The sequence below is a fragment of the Liolophura sinensis genome, chromosome 6, assembly GCF_032854445.1.
Source record: "Liolophura sinensis isolate JHLJ2023 chromosome 6, CUHK_Ljap_v2, whole genome shotgun sequence".
NCBI lineage: Eukaryota > Metazoa > Mollusca > Polyplacophora > Chitonida > Chitonidae > Liolophura > Liolophura sinensis.
Window position 1 is genome coordinate 61,351,461 of NC_088300.1, and position 22,102 is coordinate 61,373,562.

The 22,102-nt window shown below is 36.9% G+C and overlaps 2 protein-coding genes across 2 annotated transcripts; one reads left to right on the forward strand and one right to left on the reverse strand.

The window, feature by feature from the left end:
* Positions 1-1,133: 1,133 nt before the first annotated feature.
* On the reverse strand, positions 1,134-13,050 carry LOC135468531 (elongator complex protein 4-like). Its single transcript, XM_064746831.1, is given in 11 exon segments — positions 1,134-2,871; positions 3,516-3,622; positions 4,546-4,564; positions 4,566-4,655; positions 6,093-6,256; positions 6,566-6,684; positions 7,495-7,610; positions 8,249-8,365; positions 10,025-10,146; positions 10,389-10,424; positions 12,920-13,050. Coding segments are annotated over 11 exon segments (1,140 nt in total). The 5' UTR covers position 13,050; the 3' UTR covers positions 1,134-2,751.
* A 263-nt stretch (positions 13,051-13,313) lies between these two features.
* Positions 13,314-21,851, forward strand: LOC135466975 (F-box only protein 47-like). The gene is made up of 10 exons (XM_064744729.1): positions 13,314-13,469; positions 13,702-13,877; positions 15,220-15,387; positions 15,633-15,709; positions 16,182-16,368; positions 16,769-16,939; positions 17,866-18,024; positions 18,167-18,309; positions 18,670-18,829; positions 20,406-21,851. The coding sequence occupies exons 1-10, from the start codon at positions 13,399-13,401 to the stop codon at positions 20,504-20,506; spliced, it is 1,413 nt and encodes a 470-aa protein (XP_064600799.1). The 5' UTR covers positions 13,314-13,398; the 3' UTR covers positions 20,507-21,851.
* Positions 21,852-22,102: the final 251 nt, after the last annotated feature.

The window sequence follows — 22,102 nt, forward strand, 5'->3', positions numbered from 1 at the left end:
GGGGGCCTTAATTGGAGGCTGTAAGCTGTTACGAATACTTTAATGGCTGTTTTGGGGTGGTTTGACATGAAATCCACCAATACAGAATAGGCTTTGAGCTCATATTGCAGGTGAAAATCTGTGTCACATGTAGGAAAGTGTTAACAATTTCTTACTTAATTGTGTCTGACAGATGGCCAGATATACTGTAAATGTAAAGCAGACTTTCAGATTCTTTATATTTAATATGGTCATGTGGGGGACCTGTATATTCCTGTATCCCACAGCTGACGTCATGTGTCTGCCGACTAGGCTATCTAGCTTTGCTTGTGAAATCAATGGTCACATCAGTGTAGCGATTCACCTATATATATACATTGATCTTTTCCACTGAACTGATAGGTCTTTTGTGGGATAAATTTGTTACATGGTTAGAGGGCGACAGGATTTGGAAATATATAGTTTCAGTAACCTTCGTATTGGGCTCACCGTGAATATGAGACTTACTGACACCACATATTTCTGTATCCGATCATAGAGTAAAAAACCATGTACCGGTAAATAATACTATTTATTTGACTGGTGTTTAATGATGTTCTCAAGAGATTTCCAGACAGCAGTCCGGTTTATGGGTGGAGGAAACCAGTGGACAGGCTAAACCACCAAACCTTCACCAGGTACCTGACAAATCTCTTAATGCAACGTGCTATAGCGGAAACAATAAGAATTGGATTTGAACATGGGACCTCATTGGTGGAGGGCAGTCAGCAAGCACTTTATTTTGTGAAACAATACATTACTACAGAAACTGTTTGATGGTCTACTGGATGACATACTACCAATGTTTATGTATTTTATGTCCAAAACTTTAATCTTCTTTGCAAACCATAATACAGATATCTGAACTGGATGCTGAAAATTGGCTAAAGCTGTGCTACCACACCATAGAATCTGTGGTCGACAGCTGTATAAGCTAGTTATTTGTAGATGACATAATTTACTTTTTTCTGAAGTGTCAAAGGCGTACATAAATTTAGGTACGTACACTTATATATCTCTCTGTATGTCTAAATTTTATAAATATAAATAAAAAAAAATAAACAAACTAATGATGCCATGGTATGCTTTTTTAAATTAAGAGAACAATATTTGGTTTGATTACATGATTAATGCTTTAAGCCATACTCAAGAATATTTCACTTATACAGCAGCAGCAAACATGATGTTCCACTGGTTGCTGCCAGACCGAGAACTACAGTAGAGCATGTCTGTGTTTTTCACAGGTGGGCGACAATGTCTATTTATAGTTAATTCCTCGACCTTTTAACACACGAAAGAACAACTTTTAGTGCCAAAAAATTTATTTAAGAGGATTGTGGAGACCAAACTACGTGTACATTGGTTGGATGGGCCAGTTTCTGGGCTTCACAAACACTATAATTTTATCAGTCAACACAGATTAATGCCTTCAGAATATGCCTGAAAAAGAGTGTGAAAGTTTGAAGAATTATTGTAAAATTTTGTCTGTGACTGGTTGATCTTGCAAAGGTGTTTTGAGGTTTGATTGGAAGGTAGGAAAAGGGTAAATTTTAGTACCAAAAGCTATATTTTGTGACTTTTATGAACATTAATCACTTACAAAATTATTATTTAAACTGAATTATTCTTTATGTTATGCACAAGAATATTTCACTGACAAAACAGAGACCAGGGGAAGCCTCTCCAGGTACTGGCAGAACATCCTGATTTACGGCTGCAGATGAATGACTTGGAGCTGGGTTCATTTCAACCTCACTGGTAAATGGCATTCCTTCGCTTGAGAAGAGCGAGCCACTGAAGGATGATGCCCAGTTTCATGTAGCGCGAGCTGGATTTGAACACCTAACTCCATTTCTCAGACCCTTGTGGTCTGAACTGTGTATGCCTGCATGTGCTGTACCCTACTTATGTACTCGCTATTTTCCAATTACAAGAATATCACCACTAAGAACTTTAACACAATGTCAAGATCATTGGGTAATGGTCTGAGAAAACAAAACCCACAACAATGTTTCTGTAACTGCATGTTTCATGTACACATGCTTTGGCTTTTATCTGAAATTTGTGCAAGACTGAAATTAACACCTGAATGTAGATTAGGCGATCTGTGCGAGGACATAACAAGCCCACTTGGTTGCATGGGGTGAAAAGGTCAAACTGGAACATTAACTATGGGGAATGTGGTGAGAGTCACAATCAAAACTATTTATTTGTTTATTTATCTGACTAGAGTTTTACCTGCGTATCAGGAATATTTCAATTATATTACAGCTGCCTGCATTATGGTGGGAGGAAACCTGGCAGAGTCTGGGGGAAACCCACAACCCTCCGCAGATTACTAGGAGATGTTCCCACGTATGACATGAAAGAAAGTCAACATGAGATGGTGTTGAATTCACAGCAATCCCATACTATGATGTTATCTGGCTGAGCTCAGATTGGAATGTCATAAAACTAAATGTTTCTTCTTTGACAATAAGAAAATTGAAGTCCACTGTGAGATAGCACATTTATCAGCACAAAAATTCCTGACGCTTCACCTTTATATAAATAATACACAACAGAAAACAACAGTTAAAACAGACTTACATTTGTCTGTGTTCAGAATCGGAAAGACGATCTTGTTCTCAAGTCTGTGATCTCAATTATGCTAACGTGATGATTTAAAAGCTATCCATCCCAAGCTATGCACTCAGAATGTCTTTTTGTTGATCTTTGTCAAATGAAGGTAACTCAAAAATCCAGCTTGCTGCTTCCTGATGAACTGCCGCAGCGTGACTGCTTCAGATTTGGGGCTGGGTCTTCCTGAGAGCGACTTGTTGTTTCTGATAACTCTGGAGGCAAGTGCAATTTCTGCAATGAAATTTAAGGAGGTATCTAATGTCAACTTGCATAAAAATCTTGTAATGTCCATTCCAGGTAAGTTTAGTAATGCATTGGGTCATCAATACCAAAGAGTTGTGTATAGGAATTACTTTAGAGTATCATGCACAATACTGGGCATTTGATTCATTTTGTTATTTGATTGGTGTTTTATGAATATTTCACTTATACGATGGCAGCCAGCATTATTGTGGGAGGAAACCGGGCAGAGAACAGGGGAAACCCATGACCATCTGCACGTAGCTAGCAGACCTTGTTTGATTTGATACGGCATGACATGACAGCTGGATTTAAAACACAACCTTAGCTACTTATGGTGTGGCTTGAATATTGCCAATGCAACATTAAACCCCAACCATCATTCATCTAAACAGATATCATTACCTTGGGCACATGCAACCCTTGAGGGTACTGTTCATGTATCAGAAAAATATGGAAACAGCGATGTGGCATAAGTTACCAAAACCAATTTTCACTCTTATTGCTTTACTGTTCAGCTTTACATATAATAGTTTAACAAAACTGGTCACTTCATGAATTGACATTTGAAAGTGTGGGTCATAAACAAGGTCAGATATGCAAAGAAGATAAGAAAGAGAATTAGAATAGGTTACCTCGATGGTGAATTTCTTTCTCCTAAGCTTGAATGCCCAATCCATTGTGTCTGGCATGTGTGGTGTGAGCGTGTTTAGATGAGGCAGCTGAATAATATTGAACAAACCTGAAAATGAGAAAAAGTGTTCAAGTAGGCACACCTCTGCTACAATATATTGTATCCCATGGTACACTATCTAAAAACTATGTTTGACTTAAAAAAATAAAATGGTGTTAATACAAAAATGTTCATGGATTTAACTGACCCAATAAGATTAAAACACTCATTAAGATTTAAAAAGTGAACAAGATAAAACAATTGCATAAAAATTAAAGACCAAATGAAATGAACAAATTCAGAAAGGAAAACCCACATACTAAAATTAATATCAAATAATTATATATAAGAGAAATATATATGGGTAATATATACATAAGAAAACCTGAGATTTCTTCACAGTATTTTAAAAAACAATTTATACACAACAAAACAAAATGAAGTACATTTGACATCTTTACTTTAGTTGAATAATTTTCCATGCATACGATCTGACGTGAAAAGGTAACCATGGAGGAGGCTTTGCTCAATGCAGTAGACAAGTTGGATCCTCACATGCAGACTGCAACTGGCTAACTGAACCATGTGCTCTGAAAACTTTCCTAGACTCATCAGGCCACTCCACACCTATATCCACACCCTGCTACTGAAATATTATTGGGTGAAAATACTTTGAAACTACTGGCTGTTTTAGACAGCATTTCGGATATCTGATTGTTTGAACTATGGCTACTCTGACTGGCTGGAATTTAATTCACTGCATCTAAGCTTAATCCATTTGTGTGAAAAAACTACATTAAATAAACACTGAATTATGTAATACATGTAGTGATCTTGTTTTTTTTGTTTAGCCATGAAGAATGTGGCTGGAAGTGACAACAGCACAAATAACACAAAACATATTTGCATGACAATAATCAAGCAGTTTTAAGCTTGTTTTCATAAGAAAACCATGGCTACATTCATAGTGTTGAATGAGTAAATTCTCATACCATGATATTCTTTGTACAACTGGGTTTTTCTCTTTGTCAGATCCAGCAAAACTCTGAAGGGCCACCACTGTGTCCCCCAGCCTCTCTATCCGGGATGTAAAACCAATGTCCTTTTAGGAAAGAAACAGAAAACGCTATCAGAGGGGCCTTCGTGGCCAAGGGCTTTAGCACGCCACGGCGCCGCGATGACCCAAAAGCCTTCACCCAATGTGTTCAAGCCCAGCTCACCTCATGTGGGCTTCCTGTCCAGCAGTATGTGGGAAGGTCTGCCAGCAACCTGTGGATGGTTGAGGGTTTCCCTCAACTCTGCCCGATTTCCTCCCACAATAATGTTGGCTGCCATTGTACAAATGAAATATTCTTGAATACCGCATAAATGACCAATCACCAAAGGAAACCCTATCAACCAAGGCCCAGTTTCTTTTATTTAAGCAAAAGTGTTTTGCTTAAGCAACATAATACTATACCTTGGAAGTGTTTGATTTGAGGTTTGTTGAGATACACTTCAGGTTGGACAGGTTGGACAGGTTCTGTTGCTATCTTACACTTGTCAAATTAAAAATTTTGTGGCATGTACATTGTTCAAAGCCACACACTAGAATCACAACAGGCATCCACGGCCTTGTCAGAGCCTAAACAATTGAAGTGCCAAAATCTGAAGACGGCATATCAATCCAAAATCCATCCACTGTGTGAGGCCCCTGCAAAATTACATGCAGGGAAATATACCTTCACCTAATATTGGTTTGGAGCATGCAGTGTCTGAGCTCGCCCATATTCGCTAGGACTCGCTAGGGAAGCCTCAGGGCACATTGTTCAGCAGTGAATATGTTTGGCTAGTATGGCCTCCATGTTATCTTCTACACATGCGCTCCATGTAAACCTGGTTCTCCCTGGTACCTCCAATCATTAAGCTAGACCCATTTTGCAGTCAAATAACAACCCTCTTTAAAAAAAATATGAATGTTGACATTTAATCATTTATTTATTCACTTCATTGGAGTTTAAATGATGGATGCTGAACTCATACAATACTGGTGTTCTTTTTAGGAGGGAAGGAAACCAAATGGAGTTAGGGTAAAACTATTCCTTCACCAGTCAGCAGAAGGACTTAGCCTAAACGAACTAAAATTTTGTCCATGACTAAGTTGCTCATTTTTCCAGATTCTGGGAGTTCTATTGATTTTAGAAAGGTGATTTGAGAGGTGTTTGGAAGGTAGGATGATATCCTGCTGGGAGAATATAAATTTTTGCACCAGAAGTAATGTCTCATGACATTTATTTGCCTCCAAAAATGCTCTTTTGTGGTCGAATTTTTAGGTCATGTAGGGTACACATTGAATTCAAAGCTACAGAGATGTTAACCCCTGACAACATCAAAGTAAGACAACCCTTACAATGAAAAATACATTTTGGAGAAAAAAAATAATACTATCGTTTGTACTTGCCTCTTGCTTCAAAATTTATGGAACTTCAACGCACCCTTTATATATAGCCAAGAAAAAATTATTGTTTTCAAATAAAGACAAACTGTTAGTGTAACTGACCTGGAAAAGATGTGAAGGCACAGTGAGTAAACAAACAGCATAAGCACTTCTCAACAAGGCCCTCAGCCCTATCAAAAACCTGGGTAAGGCAGCGTCATAACCTGATCCAAGGGAGCCAACTCCACCATTTTCACCCCACAGAGGTGAACCCAAGGAATGAATACCTTCCGAGAAATAAAACAAAACATGACACAAAAGCTTTGAATGTGGACATGATGTAAGGCTAATCCTTAAGTTAAATATACATGTAGACCTTATAAATATAATTTAAGAGGAAAGACAATAAGTAATATAACTTTATTACTGAAGAGCGGTGGAAACAAAGCTAAATGGCCTTTCTGATGTGTGCATATCATCTTTTAATCTGGAATTATCACGTCACTTGGGCTATGTAATGTTAGAGAAACTGAAAACATGAGGTTAAGCAGATATAGCACAATCAAACAACAATTAAAGACAATTAAAAAGCTTACCTATCCTGAGAATGTTTCTCTTTTCAGTGGTAGACTTTGTTAAAAATTGCCCTGTGTCAATCATCTGTTTGACAGATCGTAGTAAGGGAACATATCGAGATTTGCTGTCTGCATCTTGTCTGCAAAACAATAGTAATAACAGTAATTACAATATCTCATTATAATAAAATAGTAATGTTTCTGTCATGTGTTTTTCAAAGTTTCTCAAGATATTTCCATTACTTGACGATGGTCAAGTTTATAGGTGGCCCAAACTGTGTACAAATTGGTCACTGATAAAACATCCAATTAAGTAAAATTAATAATTCTCAAAATTATGACTGTTTAAGTGATAATTGTTGTGTACCTATTTTTCAGAAACCTGTCTGCTAAAAGAAACTTATGGAAAATTCCACACTGCAAATTTCATTCATAGTTAAAATTGTCATTATGAGTGTTTCTAATTCAAACTGGGCAAAGTTACCAACAAGCTCACCTGTAGGAGACATGGAAATGCAAAACTTCAGTTCAATACATAAAGCACTTGTTTGCATGCTTGTTAATTTTGTAATTTACAATAATTAAGAAGCACACAAAGCATCAATAATGGAACACCCTCTCTCGTGTTCTTGTGCTATACATGTAAGCAAACCCTCAGCTCAACACATGAAGTAATTTTTGAGATACCACCCTTACATTACATTTACTTTTTATCGGATTCTGACGCCAACACTTGGAGTATGAGATAAGCTATGCCTGCACTTTGTAAGAGTCAAGGACACATATTTAACACTAATTAGTAGTTCAAAATTTAGGTCAAAACTTGCTTTCTAGAATCACCTAGAATCTCAAGCCGATAAAGAGCAAATTATTCTTATATGAAATTAACCTTACAACAAATTCAGTGATCTTGAGAACATACGTCCTTAAATTGAAAGACATGTACTCACTGTTTGGTGACTTGAGCTACATCAAAAAGTGTTTTGTCCACAGCATCAACTCTCTCTGGTGACATAGTCTTGGTCAGATCATAATAATGACCAAACTTGGAAGCCACTTGGCCTGGCTGGAAATTATCAGCCATGAATAAGTTACCATGTACTTTATGTTCAGCACTCAGTTAACAGTAATGTATCATTTAGCATCTAAGCACCAATATGTACTTGTTTGCATGCATGCTTGTTCTTTTATTTTTTTTTTTACTTATACTATGGCGGTTATTTTAGTGCATGGAGAAAATGTTCAAACCAGAATGTCTACATGTGGGCTAACCCACAGACTTTTGTCAAATTAATGAAACACTTTCCAATGTGTGACCAATAAATGCACGTATCATATTGGTGGAAGACAAATGGTCTTCAAAGAATGTTAGACTATGTCAGTAGACACACGAGCGTGGATAATTGCTTAATGTCACACAGGTCATACAAACAGAAAGAATAGGGAAACACTCAATCTAAAAACTCACACACTTAAATCATAAAGGTTGAATAACAGCGGCAGATGAGGAGTCCTATGATATTTAAATTTATTTGACTTGTGTTTTCTTCTCAGACTTGAAATAATCAGTTTACATAGTTGTTCAACATTTTAATATCACACCATATATGACAGCACCACTGTCACACACTATTGTATCATCACATAAAATATATGGATATCATTTGGATACGGTATCAAAGTAAGGGCCTGTATCTGACTCACCTGGAGTTTCGGTAGATTCTGATACCTCCAGGCTATTTTCAATGAGTCAGAGCCTGTGTTATCAGCTTGGTCAGGATGCTGGGTAACTGGCTCATCTGTTACTGGTCCGGGTAGCTCCTGTGTGTCAACAACAACAACTTCATGTGCATCATGCCATCTATCTGTAGTGAGTAAACTGCCAATTTTGACAGACAGCAATGGAAACTATATTTAAATCATGCTCAGGGTTTTTAAAAATATTTGAAAAGATGTTTTCCAAGGACTTTTTAGAACATACTATCCTATGTTTTCCAGCACTTCCAAGGACTAATTAGTTTACTTATTTATTTGAATAGTCTTTTTTTACAGTATTCAAGAATATTTCACTTATAGGGCGTCTGAGAGACATGAGTTCATGGGAGTTCCTTGTGAAGGGCACTTGCGCATATACTGGAAGTTAGGGCTAGAAAATGGTCCATTCGACCAATGCTCATGCGCGGTTGTGTACCACCAAGGTTCTAACGACATGTTCTTTTATATGCTCTGGCGCCTCCATGCAGAACTCCCAAGAACTCATGTTTCTCATAGGTCCTATATAAAGGCACCCAGCATTATTGTTCGGAGTAAATGGGCAGGGCCCGGTGGAAAACCACAACCACACAGGTTGCTGGCAGATATTCTCATGTATGACCACTAGGGAAGCCAGCAAGATTCAGCTGGACTTGAACTCACAGAGGCAGACTTGGTGAGAGGCTTCTGTGTCATTTTGCTGCACCAGCACTAACCACTCAGCAGATAACCACTCCTCCACAATCCCAGTTAGTTTAAAGGCAAAGAAAACACTAAAATAAAGTATTCATCAGACAAAAGGCCATTAAACACAGTCCAGGGATATAGTTTGATTTATTTTTTAGAATTTTTCAAACCAACTAAAATGCATTTAAAACCTAAGATTGTATGGTGGTCTTGTATCGTGGACATCATAGCAATATTTTTGGCTAGAGATAGTTTGTTTCAAAGTCCATTTGTTGATTGCATTCATGTCTCAAAATGAAGATGCATTTTGAATGATGACATATTGCAATCTATGTGTGTCAAGTTGTAAAAAGCTGAAGTGACACTGGTCACTGGTCCCAGTATGGTCAGAAAAGGCCACAGTAGAATCCAAAGCTTTAAATGCATTTTACTGGGTCGAAATATATTCTAAAGAAATAAATCAAACTATTTTCCCAGACAATATTTAATGGTTTTTCACCTGCCATGTACTTCATGCTGGTGATTTATTTATTTATTTATTTGATTGATGTTTTATGCCATACTCAAGAATATTTCACTTATACAACAGGGGCCAGCATTATGGTGGGAGGAAACCAGGCCGGGGGAAACCCACAACCACCCGCAAGTTGCTGGAGGACCTTCCCACATACTCATGCTAGTGTGTTGTTTGCCTTCAGGTACAAAACTTAATGTGGCCATCAATCATTATACCATTTTTATGGCTTACTTATCGGTTAATTTAGAAAACATTCCAATATATTTAAAATTTAAAACATTCAAGTACTTTGCAGGACTTATATGTCATACTAAAATAAACTCTTTGTCAAAGACTTTAAAGGTCTTGAAAATTTTGATTTCCTTTACTTTGTTTTTGCGGCCAACGGCATGTGATTCTTAAGGTTTGGTGTAGGCAAAAATAATGACATTTCCATATAATAATAGATCTCATAAAACCTAACTGAAAACAAATATATCACTCTAAAATGAAACTGCATTAATTAACACAGTAATTGACTGTACCTTCAAGAGTTCATCAGGAGAGAGATCAGCACTGGAAACATGTAAGTGATGGCTACACATCACACCTTCAGCCAGAAAATACTTCAGCAACAACTTCGCATAGTTTCCATAGGTATCCTCCTCTAGTAACAGTACAAGAAATGAAGGTAGCAAGTGATAAAACTCTCAAAAGAATCAGTATTCCAAAAGGTTTACAAATCTCTTTTGATTCTAGTTTACATATAAATACATCAGAATACATGTTACGGATATTTAACATGTGTGAGAGAGAAAACTAAATTGTAAGTTTCATTTTGAAACAGGACCAGACTAAGATCAAGAAAGACAGCTCATATTAACATATTACATATTTTCAGTAACTTACCTACAATGACAACAGATCCAACTGCTATTCCCCCACCTTCAAAAACAAAAATATAATAATATAAATCAAAGATTTTATGTGTCAACGAATTAGCTGCAGTTCAAATATCTCCATTTCACTGATAAGCTTTACAAAGTAGAGTATTGTGGTAGCTCCAATTTACTAAACAAAAGATACAAAGTGATTCATGATTCAATATTTCAGATTTACTTAAACTATTTTGAATTATGTATCACCTTGTATCTTTTGTTGGCATTCCCACAATACTCTAATTAGCTGAAGATTTCACATCTTTCACTTGGCATGAAATTTATGTACAGTAAACTGACTCTTAAAGTCAAACTTAACAGTGATATTTGCATGTTCTCAGAAAAACACGTGTTAATGTGTCGGTCAGCCTGTCATTTTTAACAAAATTCACACTGAGAAGCAGAATTTTGCATTGAATTTACTCATACTGTAGCCCTTATATATACAGGTTATTATTTCTCCATTCTACGATTGCATGGAACAGCAATAAAACAGCAACATATGAATTTTATTCCAAGTCGATGTAACAGGTAGGAACTGGCATACAAACATTTGTTCATAAACTAGTCGGCCTCCTAGCAATGATAGCTCTGGCCCCAGTGTCAAATATTTGTAGTGCTGTCTCACCAAATCACCATACTGAAGACACTATTTGCCACACTGTCACAATGACAGTGAACCTACCTTCCAGTTTTTTTTTAACACCAACTAAGGGCGGACCTGACAATTTCTATTCTTGAAACATTTGCCGTCTTGTACTTTTGAGGCAGATGGTGTAACCATGCTCCCATGGGTAAGGAAGACATGTTGCCACTGAATTTGGAGCCCTTCATGTTCCGAGGTCAACCTAATTCAGCAAGCTAAATGATCTCCCTCCTTATTCAACATTCTGACATTTACCTTCAAATGAATGTCAAAAATACAAAATATGGAGGTAGTATATTTAACATTGCTGAATTAAGGTTCATAAACCATAATCAGTGTGTCTCAACAGTCTAATAGCCATAATTTCATTTAGATTCTTCAGTTTGTTAATACAAGAGAGGAATTCTTGAAAGAATCACCCGAACACCTCTGCTGTGAATTGCACCAGCATGAAAGACAGAGCACGCTGTACGTCCAGTATACCACCCACAGATTCATGACAATTCTGCTAAATGAAACAAGTTCAAGTTTATCAAACTTTGAAAAAATCAAAAGAAAAAGATTGTTTGGCTGTACCAATAATGGGTCTTTGAGTCTAATATCACCCTTATAACTTTTTGTCAGGCTTAGAACTAGACACAGTGTGCAGTTTTCATATATGATTCCTGACAGACAAACCGATGCTGGTGATAATCAGTGAATGCACACGGCTGAGGAGACTTATTCTTACAGTACTGCTTGATCCTAACAATATATCTGGTATGGATGTGGGTCGGAAAAGCCACGTAGGAAGGGCGTAATATCACAGAAAGATGTTCACATCATACGCCGATCACAGTGGCAAGATGGATTTACCATATGTGTATGATGGGCGGAGGATGGAACCATCATCCATGTAGTGTTTTTATGACATGCACTAACATTCATACATTTACTCATCCAACTTATGACAAATGCCATGTGGTTCAATACCAGCCTTGTTTGTTCTCTCAGAATGAAAAAAAATATTCACAAACGGTCTAGTTCACACATAATCATGATAATACGCAAATCATGTTTTGACAATTATTCCATAAATGCAAAACCAATACACAATATATAAAATAATATACAATATACAATACACGATTTTCTTCACAGCAAAATTTTTCTGAGAAAGTCAATTTATGTGCTAAATATAGTGTATAGTTATAACAGAACTTATACATGATAATTTAGCCACCACAAATGGCTTTTTTATAATATTTGGCGAGAATTTACATCATCTCTGGTTGTCCGCGAATGCGGTAACGATTTTACATTTCCACTGACACTAAGAACCTAATCAAAACTCGGAAGCCATGTATTGGGCTAGCTCACCTTTTTACTGACTTGAACGAGAGAAAGTTAGGCGAATGATAGATCATTCACTTATTTCTCTCGTCACCACGCCTGCCTTACCAGGTAAGCAAACTGACGATACATGGTGTTATGGTTATAGCCAGCGTATAGGCAAAGGCTAAAGTGCCGTCAAACACTCCAAACGAAACTCCATGCACCGACCGACCGATCAAGATCTGCGTAAGATGCGATCAGGATGGTGCCATCATCCGTGCATGGGCCACCCATCTTGGCCGTATGATCCGTAAAGAATCCACCCCACATCGGATCAAGATGCGCGTAGGATGGGCGGATGATATGTGTAGAGTATATCGTTAGGGTCGGGCAGTACTGTATGTGGGGCTAGTATGCTAGGGATAGCATAAATTGTTAGCATACAACGTCTCATTCATTAGGCTAATGTTAGGCCAGTGATAAGGCCGTGTAGACACTGACAGCATTTCAAAGATATACATATATTCATAAACGAGATCTACCTATGACTAGGTCAAAGGACGGCACTCCAGTAGAGACAAGAAGTTGGTTATTTTGCAAGGAAGGCTTCACACCAGCAATTTGGGAAACTTTAGCACGTGTTTTTCGCTGAAAGCTGGTTCCCGATGCCATGTTTGTTTCCATTCGTAAGGCAAAACCAATCGAAAACAGAGCGAGGGATAAAATTAATTTAATGCGCTTAGTACTTAAAACAACACAGCTTTTATCTCCATAGATACATTAAATAGCGTCAGAAAGTTAACTGTGCATACGTAAGTTTGTCACAATTTATCGCTTTTGGAGTTTTATGCGACTAGAGAGGTCTAACAGATAGCTCTTCTGTATAAGAAACAACGAAAGGTAGTGCCTCAAAACATTGGCACGTGCGCGGGAACCTGTCGTATGCTTCTTCCATTTGACAGACCAACGTGTACCCGTTGACTTTTTACGTGGGCTGAACTGAGTGCCCCGTACACATTTTATGCGCAGGCATCAATTTTTGTTTGTTCAGGGAAAAGTGAAATCCACTTACACAGACACTGACAAACACAGGTAATCTTTCCTGTTTTAAAAATTTATTTGGTATTGAAGAAGAAGTAATGTGTCAAGTACAGTACCCGATACGTCAAGAAAGATGAGCTATCGGTCAAAACTACAATTATGTACTCAACTCGTTTAATAACTTCAATACTATAGTTAAGTTACTTACTTTTATATGGTAATCCTGACTATTCTTAGCGTTGATTCAGTTTTAATCTCACACTTTGTTTGCTGTTATTTGCAGAAGAACAATGATTACTATCAAATCATTCTTGAGGTGCAAGAAGTTAAGACGATCGAACCGGCTTGAAAAAATTGAAAAAGAAGAGATCAGAGAGAAAGTGATTCAGGATGGACCTCTGGGTTACTTTGACATACTTCCTATTGAATTAAAATACCACATACTGGGGTATTTTTCAGGTATAGTTTTAAGAAAATCTTTCAGTTTCAGTTGCATTAAATATATTTTCTTGTTAACTGTTAACTTATCTAAATGTTTGTTATTTACTTCTTATGCATTACAAACCTTCTGCTTAACTTTTGTTCTGAATATTAGAATGCTGAAGTGATGTTGTAAATAATAGGCCTACATCAATATGATAAGATATCTATATAGTCTGTGGTACTGTAGAGGTATTTGGGGGTATTATTCAACAATATGTACATCTTCTGTCTTATATTATTTACGGATCTACATGGCCTGTAGTTGTACAATACAAAATTTACTTCAACTTTCCGTTGGTATAAATACATGCACAGCTGAAGTGCTACATAGGAAATCTGTCTCCAAAATTGATCATTGAGGTTTCTTCTTCAACATACAGGTTTATCACAAGTAGCCCTGGAAAATCCTTGAAAGCCTTGGAATTTGGAATTAGATTTTCCAGGCCTTGAAAGTTATGGAATTTGTTTGTAGGTCTTTTAATTTCGATAGAAATGATGATTATTTTGGGTTGAAAATTTTTGACATTTAAGAGGATTTTGATTTGAGTTGATAATTATTATGTTGCTAAGTGGTTAAACATTGGATAAAAATTGGAAGGCAAAAGTGAAAGGTACTTCTATGTGCTGAGGGTCTGCAAACTGGTTTTGAAAGTCCTGGAAGAGTCCTGGAATTTAGTGACACAATAGTACTTATGGGAAAAAAAAGGCAGACTGTATCAACGTAAAGAAAGACCAAGTGTATTACTCTACATTTACTTTGCTGTTTTGATGTAACTCTGATGTAAATTTTGTTTAGTGCATGATCATATCATAGTTATTGTAGATAATAAAGGTAATTAGTGCTGAGGGGCCTATGTGGTCGAGAGGGTATGCACGCCAGCACGTCGCAATGATCTTGGAGCTTCTCACCAATGCGGTCACTTTGAGTTCAAGTCCAGTGCTTGCTGGCTTCCTCTCCAGCCATACGTGGGAAGGTCAGCTAGCAACCTGCGGATGGCCATGAGTTTCCCCTGGACTCTACCTGGTCTCCTCTCACCGTAATGCTGGCCGTCACCGTTTAAGTGAAATATTCTTGAGTATGGCATAGAACACCAATCAGACAAATAAATAAATTAGTGCTGCTGTGTCTGTCAGGTAAGTAATGCCACAGTGCACCCAGTCCCACTTAATGCGACTTAAGATTCATTTATTTAGTATAATGTATTTTAGGATTCATAAGGTGGAGTTGCTAAAGTACATGTCATGTGCAGAGCCGCATTTGGAAAATTGTGACAGTGTCTCTTTAACATTAAATCACCTGTTCTTTTTCTGTTTGCAGTTAAGGATCTCAGTATTTTGACAATAACATCAAAGATGATGAGAAACCTAGTGGAAGGTTATAGAGGTACCTCCCACTTCAGCCGCCATCTTCTTCCACAACCCTTACCACACAAGAGTGTCCCTGTTGACAAGCAAGCAGACTACATCCGAAATTTTGAAAAATTAGGTGAAAGAAAAGTGCTGCTGTAGTCATATAATTAGAGCTAAAGTACAAATTTGACATTTTCCAATTCTTGTGGCACAAATAATAATTAATTCCAAAGAATAATTTTCATGTGTAAGTATTTATATTGAATGTGTCAACTATATTGAGTGGTTAGTGTTCTTTATTACAGTTACAGTAGGCTTACTAATCTAAGTGTGGAAATATTTAATTACATGTACTGTATGTGGTCTTTATTCCCCTGACAGGTTTGTTGTTGAAGAGGTCAACATGCCTGTATGCCACAAAAGATAGACTGAAGTTTATTATTGACTTCTTGAACAAGGTAAATTTATTACTCCTTAAACAATACTAGCCACAGAATCAAGTAATGTTGCAGGATTGTTCAGTCTCAGCATTGAACTGGGAATTGGTGGACTCCCCCACTCTCAGTATGGTACATGTAACAGTCGACGGTCATCATGTGAGCGACCCCATACCCATGTCTACATGATGGGGAAAATTTGTCAGTAACTTGCCAAAGGTTGTCACTTTACCCAAAGCACCCCAGTTTTCTTCACCCATGAAAATGATCGGTATAAGTGAAATTGTAGACCATGGTGTTAGAGAACAAATAACAAAAAATAATGCTGCAAGAATTGTGAAGTGAATAGAAAATATCTAAAAACATTATTTTGAAAATATTTTTAACACAAAAAACATATAAACTCAACATACTTGTATTAAGTTTTCCAAAAAAAAAAAATTTTTGCATTAAAAAGTAAACAATACTGAAATAAATTTGTTCTGTCTTGTAGATGAGCTGCTCTTACACCAAGGATTGTGAAGATATCTCAAAATGCATTGCGCTTACATGTTTTGGAAAGTTTCTTCACACAGTTTTGGCTGGATGGGATGAGGCAGAATGTATCAGGGCATTTGACTGCATTTGTTTTCACGTCAATATGCAAAGAACACTGACAAGTATCTTAACAGGAAAACCGGGTAAATATGTTGTAAAAATATCTACGAGTATTTGTTTGTGAAATTTTTAATGGATCATGCCTTCAAATATATTTAAATAATGTATTTTATAACCCAGCAAGCTAATTACGCTACAGATATGACATTTATTTTTCCTAGTCAGAAGTGGGCACCACGTGTGTATGACAGAAGAAAATGTTCAGTGTATTCTGCCAATCTAGTCAATCTATCACAGCAGTTTTATCAAATTTATAAGGAGCTTGGACACAGGGGACACAGTAGCACTTTAGGTAAGGTGATGAGAATAATTTCACCCAGCTAAGTGTCTATGCGTATGTTGACTCGGCAGGTGTTCACTGTTGAATTCTCCTTTAAAATACATGTTCCATGCATCATCTGTGTACCATTTTGTGATTTTCAGGGGCAAACCTGAAGGTAGAATATGACATCAGAATATTTTTCCGACGAGTGTTCCTGAATCAGTGTGAGTCAGTCCAGGATCGTGGATTCTGGCTCACAAGAATACTGAAGCCATTTCCACTCGTTCACCAGGCCAGGCTACTCTTCATTCTGTATGGACCAGTAGTTGAAGGTGGGCTATTATGATTAAGCACTTGTCACATTACTGTTCTTTAGAATTGTTATACATTATTATCGCGGCATAAGCTGGTAACGGTTGACTCCAGTAGCTGATGAAAGTATGGCTCATATTAATTTATTTATGTGATTGGTGTTTTATACTGTATTCAAGAATATTTCAGTTATACAATAGCGACTAGCATTATAGTGGGAGGAAAGCGTGCCGAGCCCACATTAAACACACAGCCTTCCACAGGTTGCCAATAGACCTTCTCAAGTACCACCAGAGGGAAGCCAGCAGGAAATGGATTTGAACCATATTACTTTGTGAGGAGCTCCTGATTCAATGTTCTGCTCCAGCACGCTCACTACTTGGCCACGGAGGTCCACGTATGGTGTATAGGAAGTACATGTTCATGTTATTAATACATGTGTATAGAACCAGTTAAAGAGTGAGACCTTATGCAGCAGTAAATGTGAACGGAATGTGTGTCATTGTACATCAGACAAATACGTACGTTTAATATTGGTATATCTTGTCTGTTTTCATGAAATGCTGATGTCAAGTATTGTTGACAAGTTTTCATAATTATTTGGATACATATACAATTATTACTGTTAATTTTACCTTGTTACTCTATAGCATAAAAATGTCTCTGCCAAAATGTTCAGTGTGTTGTAGGCTTTCAGTGGGATTAAAGTTTTACAAAAATGTCAGCGACAAGTGAAATGGGATTAACATTAGCATTCACTTACAAAAACAAGACAAAAATGAATGATTCATTGTGATCATGAACCATACAAATCACAATTCACTTGAAGTTTCATTGACTCTTTAACTTTAAAAACAAGTAGTGGTAATGAAAACTTTTCAGAATTATGTTTAGCGTTATAGTAGATCTGTCTGAAGATAATGTGCAACTTTACTTTCCTCTACAGAAGAAATTAGCTGGTATGAGATGTGCGACACATCCCCAACAGGGTCAGAACAGACAAGCTATTATTTCAAGGACCTTGCCAATACAATCCAAATTCTTCACTGCAAAACTCAAGAGTGGTCAGAAGATGACATAATCAGTGTAATGGATGAACTTTCATGTGAGTAATGCTTTGATAATGTACATGTAAGCAAGTGTGCTGAAACAGATAGATATTCCTTAAAAATCTTCAGATACCACCTGCATACCTGTAGCTGTTCCTTTAATATCTGAATTTTTTGTCTGTTTTTTACTTGTTGTAGGTATACCAGAGGAATGGCTCCCAGAAAATTATGCAAATCTGATGCTACTTTGTGGTGATACTATCACAACAAAAACTTTGATTAGCAAGGCAATAAATGGTCGAGTGCTTGAGCTGTCTAGCATCATTGCATCACTATGTGGGGTAACTAAACGTTCACTGTAATTCAGTTTACACATTATCTTATCTTACAGTATTAATCCTATACTTAATAATGCCATGTGTAAAGATGGTTACAAATTTGTTGGCTCACATATTACATGCACCAGTCATCAGATTGCTGGCAATTTTGTCATTTTATTGACATGTACATATTTTCCTTCAAACCATGCTCTTCATTTTACAGTACTTTTTCTTGTAACATGTAGTTGAGATATCAGTAAAAACCTACCTTTTTAAAAGCAATTTATTGCTCCATTGGGAATAGCCGATCAAAATGACACATTGATTTTACACTAGAAGAAAAAATAAAAATTTCACCATACTGCATAATGGTTATTTCAGGTTTGCTCAAAGAATGGATTTAGCCAAGACTATGTCATAAGTTTGACCCAGAAGATTTTAGAAATCATGGACAGCGCTAAAGAGAGAGTGCATCTAATTACCTCTATAACAGAGAATTTCAAGGAGCTTTTGATTGACCTTCATGACTTTTCTTCCCAAGGTAATTTTGCACAATGAATGTTTGAACTACGGCATGCATCATGGAAAGCATTATGGCAACAAGATCAAAAACTCAAGCCAGTGTTTGCACTGCAAATGACAACCGTGGTGTTATTATATTCGCACACTATAGACTAACAGTGATACGTTAAATATGTATGGGCGTGAGATAAAATTTCAGGACCAGTGACTAACAGTTGATATATTGCTTGACCACCCATTAAATTAACAGGACAAATTATGGAAGTGAACGTAAAGTTTGCCATTATATATACACAGAAAAAATGATATAGAACACTGTCATCACATTAAAATATGTAAAAAAATTCTATAAAGATTTAAAAGATGAGAAGATGAAGTTCAGCATTGGGAATTAGCAGTGACGGACAATTCACTCTGAGTAGCCATGTTGTAGAATCCCCTATGAACTTGGCCAATCACTGGTTCTGAAAGCGGCATGTGAAAATTGGCTGTCATGTCAAGAAACCTATTAGCTCTCAATTGTCAGTGTGGTTTCTTATAGTGGACAGACAGATATCAATGCAATAAATTGGATTTTGCAGTTAAAGTGTTAAACTGATGCATTTTGAACCACACATTTATGAGTAGGCAACGACTGCCCATGTCACAATGCGTACGTTGGGCAGGATACTGCAGCAGCTGGGCAGGGTGAGCTGGCAAGAAAACCACCTCAGGAGAGTCTTTGCTTGAAGAAAAATATTGTGACTTTGCATTATTTTTCCTTAGCAAAGTCAGAATTATCACGAAAATATCTTCCCAAAATCTGAATGAAAGGCTCAGTTATCAATCAGAAGGTCCTGCTATGTTTGGTAAATTCTTTGAAGTCGGTACAGCCAGCTAGGCAAAAATGCTTTAATTACACACATGCAGGACGAGGACGAGCAGGATCATTATAACACAATGCTTGTGTCCATGAACATCTCCCTGGCCGAGCGCCAAACTAAAAGAAACATCGGCCCTTTGAACAGCACATAGCTGATACTCTCTGGTTGGGTATCAGGCGTTTTGTTTGTATTTTCCCATTGTCATATTGCTTAATATCAGTGGTACGGAAGAGCTCCAAGGTGTTGTGACGTCACTCTAGATAGCTATAACATGGCAAAATGGCATCACAGAATGAGTGGCTAGGTACTGACGATTGTTGCTATTTATTTTGTTGATAAGCAATGTGAATTTGATAAAATTTCTTTTTACAACATTTCTGAAATACTGCTTTGTTAATTAATTCAGCTTTAGTGGCTGACTTTATGTTCACTTGAATGAATTTTCATTGCATTGTTAAGATCATTCTGTAGTTGATTTATGCTTTTTCTGACGCTGGAGAAAACTGCTTGAGAGAGGGATTTCCGGTACAGTTATTTACGCAAAGTTGTCTTTGAAGGCACAGAAAACATGGCCATCTAAATCATTTAAGCGCATCATAAATGAATTATTAAAATGTTACAGCATACAGAAAACAAAGCACAGATGGGGATTGATCAAAATTTTGCAACAAAACAAGCACTGCAATTTCTAAGTGATGACGTGGTTACACTTTTTATTTTTTCTTATTTCAGATGATCGTCAGCATGAGGAATTCCTGTACATGGTATCTGCTGTCACTCAGCTCACGAAGAAGGCCCTTCATTTTGCATTCAAGGATATGCTTTCATCATAGAATGTGATACATGTATACATACATTTGGCCAGTGGTTCTTAATATTTGGTTGAACTGTGATACTAAAAATGTGATAATAATTGTTATCTTTACACCCAGTCATGGTTTCACACCTTAATCTTTAATGTGTAAATTATAACATACTAGTATATTTACCCATGTTAAGTAGGCAACCTCAGTAGTTTTTTAGGGTGGAATTTTAGGGGTGGAATAGAAAATTGTTAGGCTGCAAAATTATTTAACAATTATACTACATGTGTTGGACCTTTTATAGTTGTTGTCCTGTGTTATGATCGAATGTACAATGTATGTAAATGCATACATAAATAAAAGTAATTGTGCATAATATTTGAGTCCTTGATTTAAAGACATTGTAAACTTTGCAAAATTTTGCTTCAAATAGATGTTTCAAACAGTGCTTGGCCATCTCAACTATCTTCACACATGAATTGATAATTATTTAAGGGTGCCTGAAGAAAACTAGTCATCTTTGGCAAGTTACTGACAAACTTTTCCTCAGGTGAAATACAGACTTGCATATCTGTGGAAAACAAGTAGCATTTTAATGAACGACTGCAAATCATCAATTAAGGCCCACTGAGTTTGACGTAAAACACCAATCAAATAAATATATCAGTTAAGGCCCTTACGAATAGTGAGAGATGGGAATTTACAAATTTCTTGTATAAAGGCTGGAATTGAACCTGCACTTCTTACGATGTATTAAAGCAGTATTGCAACAATCCATTTGTGCTATCCTTCTTCTTGCTGTCAAACTGTGCATTAGTTCATATTTTGTCAAATGTTTTGATCAGCTCATGCACATGTATCAATTCATTCAACCAACATTTAATGTACTTGCCGTGGAAGGGCAACAGTGCATCAAAAGCAAATTCCCTCTGAAACTGTGTTTGACATTTACAAAAACATTTGCTCTATCGTTGTGAAATTTTGCACAGTATTTCAGTAATCAAGTCAACATACTGTAGCAAGGATTACTCTGTAGACACAGATGTGCTCCTATGAGTATGTGCAAATGCATTATCGGTTGGATTTTCAACATTTTACAAACAGATTCAAGATTGCAATGGATTTCTTTTTATGGATGACAATGCTCGTCCTCATTGTGCCAGAGTGATAAATGTTTTCTTTGAACATGCAATGGCCCGGTAATTCCCTAAATCTCAATCCTGTTGAACATTTGTGGGACCAGTTGAAACAGTGTATCACCGTGTTACAACGGTGTCCAATCTTGATGATGTTAGACATCTGTTTCAGGAAGAGTAGTTAATCATCCCTCAAAATCGGATCATATGCCTCATTAACACGATGCGAGCTGACTGTCTCAGTGTGATACAAAAGCGTGGTGGTTATACCAGATTTTAACATTATCTGGTTGTACAGGTAGCCAAAATTATCTATAATCTTCTAAAATTTTCAAAATCTGACTGATAATGCGTTTGCGCATGCTCATTGCAGCACATCTGTAATCCTTGCCACAGTGTGTTGACTTGATTACTGAGATGCTGTGTGCAAAATTTCACAACAATCAGGCAAACATCTTGGTAAATGTCAGACATGGTTTTGGGGAGGGGG